Source organism: Thermobia domestica, chromosome 7 (genome assembly GCF_964235325.1).
Source record: "Thermobia domestica chromosome 7, izTheDome1.hap1.1, whole genome shotgun sequence".
NCBI classification, from domain to species: Eukaryota; Metazoa; Arthropoda; class Insecta; order Zygentoma; family Lepismatidae; genus Thermobia; species Thermobia domestica.
The window spans coordinates 137,514,283-137,517,265 of record NC_137460.1 but is presented as its reverse complement, the minus strand read 5'-3'; the positions used below and the strand labels follow the sequence as shown (position 1 = coordinate 137,517,265).

Genomic DNA, 2,983 nt, shown 5'->3' with positions numbered 1-2,983 from the left:
TTTCCAACTCGCTTAGTTCAGAATTAAAATGGAAGGACATTCTTAATGTGTGAATTGATTCAAGAACTATTCATCATTACTTTTTTCCCCTTTTATTCATTAGTTTCTTATCTGGGTTATCACCCCTAGCAGAAAACTTTTAAACATTGATCTTTTTACTTTCATTACATGTGTACAATGAACTTCGTTATTGACAAAAATATGTACAATATTCACTTCTCACGTTAAAACTCATGCTTTCACTTTGCTCCAGCAAAATTTCTCATATACCACAAGCATGTGTGTATTGGGTCAATTTCCAGCGTACCAGCAATTTATGTTGAAAACTAGGAAATACCAGCAGTTTTTTTCAGGAGAAACAAGTGCATATTCCTGCTAGTACGTTTTTAGAAAATGATGGTTGCATGGCGGTGAACGACAATTGTCAAATGTGACGTCATTTCCTAACACTTATAGAAAATCTATGAAATATAGAATTGTTAAGCACAAGGGCATAATTTCAAATATTATTTCGTTTTTGATATTATCTTTTAAAAACCAATTCCAACCAAACGCACAATCTTCACACAAATGGTTGAATTGTACTTGGCTAAGATCAGAAACTGTTTTCCATTTCTAGATTTCTAGGTTAACAACTTTCCGTAAAGGGAACACGTAACAGATATAGCTGTTGCTGATTTTTTCCATGTGATAAATTTGTACCTACAGTGAAAATTGAATGCATGCTGGTTATGTGTGCAAATAATCTTATGTATTTATTAGTGGAATAGGTTAAGATATGTGTTCAACCTATGATGGTTTATTTTACAACATATTTTTATATTTTATCTTCCAGAGCAATGTTAAACAGAATGCTAGCGAAAGCTGCCTACGTAACTGGAGCGCCATTGTCCATGGTGGAACATCCTCTCTGGATAGATTTCTTCTAGCGTCTAAGACCTTCATTCAAACTTCCAGATAGAAAGTCGTTGTCAACTTGGCAACTTGATGCCCAGTTTAATGAAATGCAAACACAGCTGCGTGTAGAGCTACAAGATTCGAAATATCTAAATCTTCAATGTGACGGTTGGAGTAATGTTCGCAATGAGGGAATAATCAATTTCATTATTACCAACCCTCATCCAATATTTGTTCACTTTATAAACACGAAAGACAACCGTCACACTGCTGAGTACATTAGAGATCAAGTATTTGAAGTCATTGAAAAATACGACCCCAGTAAGTTCTTTGTTCTCATTGGCGATAATGCAGCAAATGTGCAGAAGGCTTTTTCTCTTGTCCAAGAAAAGTACCCCCATTTGCAACCATTGTCATGTATAGCACATACATTGACCCTTGTCTGCAGTGATATTTTGAAGTGTTTTTCAATTTCATCATTTATGACAAATATTATAGACATCATTAAAACAGTTAGAAATACTCAGGTCTTGAATGCACATTTTCATGCAATCAACAATGAGAAAAGCATACACACTTCTCTTAGTCTTCCATGTAAAACCCGTTGGGGAAGCTACTTAAAATCTCTTGAAAGTTTGAAAGCTACAAAAGTCACCCTACAGAACTTAGCTGTTCACGAAACCACTGCAAGATATATAGCATTTATCAAAGACCACAAAGCAAGGTTACTTGACGATGAAGATTTCTGGGTGACAGTTGAAAAGCTAATACACGTTCTCAAACCAATAGTATCCTGGATAAATGTATTAGAATCAGATGAATGTAGCATACACCGAGTTTTTCCGGCTGTCAAAGAAATCGAAGAGCAATTAAGAAAATCTGTTCCCGAATTCCCATTGTCCAAAGCAGAAGAAACAAATATTCTTCTTAATTTCGAAAGCAGAAAAGTTACAGCACTCCAACCGATTCACTATGCCGCAGCATTACTAGATCCATCATCACAGGGGTTTGACTTGACTCCAGAACAACATGTTGATGGATTGGAGTTCATACACAAGGTTGCAGAAAACATGAAAGCAAATCTTGTAAATGTGATGAAGGATTTCGCACACTACAAGGCAAAAGAAGGTTTGTGGGGCAAGAAGTTCATTTGGACAAGTTCAGGGGAAATGAACCCAGTAGTTTGGTGGCAAGGTTTGTGTGGAAGTACCCACTTATCTGAAGTTGCACAGCGGATATTAACAGCACCGGTATCATCAGCCGCCACAGAGAGATCCTTTAGTACATTCTCAAAAATTCACACTAAGTCAAGGAATAGACTGACTACTTCCAGAGCCGGAAAAATTACGTATATAGCTTATAATTGGAAACTGCTTCACCGGAAACAAAAGCCGAAAGTATCAACACACCGTACAGAGACAGAAAAGATTGTTGAGTCAGAGCAGCAGAAAGGCTTAGAAAATACTTTACCGCAAGATACAAGTTCATCGCATTTGAAATGTACTATAGTACCAAGGAAAAGGAAAGCCTCTGAAGAAGACAGTGACAGTGACATTTCTTCCGTGTGCGAGATAGATGAAGACATTAGCAGCGATGATTCCATATATTCATTCCATGTATCCGATGAATCTGATGAGTAATCTTAGTAGAAATGCTATCCCATAACGAGATAACGCTTTTCAGTTATGTGTATAGAATATATGGAGAATGCTGCTAAATCTTGAATGTTCTTGAATTTGTTCTTTTATTAGGTTTATAATAGAAATGACGTGGATGATGCTGCCAATTGAGATGTCTGAAATCAGAGTGAACTAACTGCATTTTGCCGAATTTTGAATTAAAGCATAAAATCATTTCAATTAGGCGTACAAATCTAATGCCACCGAAACAGAAACTAATTAAAGAAACTGACGTAACTGTCATTTGAAGCTCATTTTCCAATGGCCCTTTATCTATCTTGTTTCCAAGAATGCTAATTTTCCGCAAAACACGAAAATACAGTTACTTCAATTTGGCTTCAGACAGCTCAGTTTTTACTACATTTTGATGTTTAGCTAGCAAGTGTAGTTTAAGTGTGAAAGTCCCC

General features: G+C 36.3%; 1 protein-coding gene across 1 annotated transcript; it reads left to right on the top strand.

Moving 5' to 3' along the window:
* Nucleotides 1-1,004: 1,004 nt before the first annotated feature.
* LOC145689353 (uncharacterized) lies at nucleotides 1,005-2,537 on the top strand. The gene has a single exon (XM_081763503.1). The coding sequence runs from the start codon at nucleotides 1,005-1,007 to the stop codon at nucleotides 2,535-2,537; it is 1,533 nt and encodes a 510-aa protein (XP_081619629.1).
* Nucleotides 2,538-2,983: the final 446 nt, after the last annotated feature.

What these genes read in the sequence shown, in the direction of transcription:
- LOC145689353 (XM_081763503.1), top strand. Translation starts at nt 1,005, where the DNA reads ATGCAAACACAGCTGCGTGTAGAGCTACAAGATTCGAAATATCTAAAT.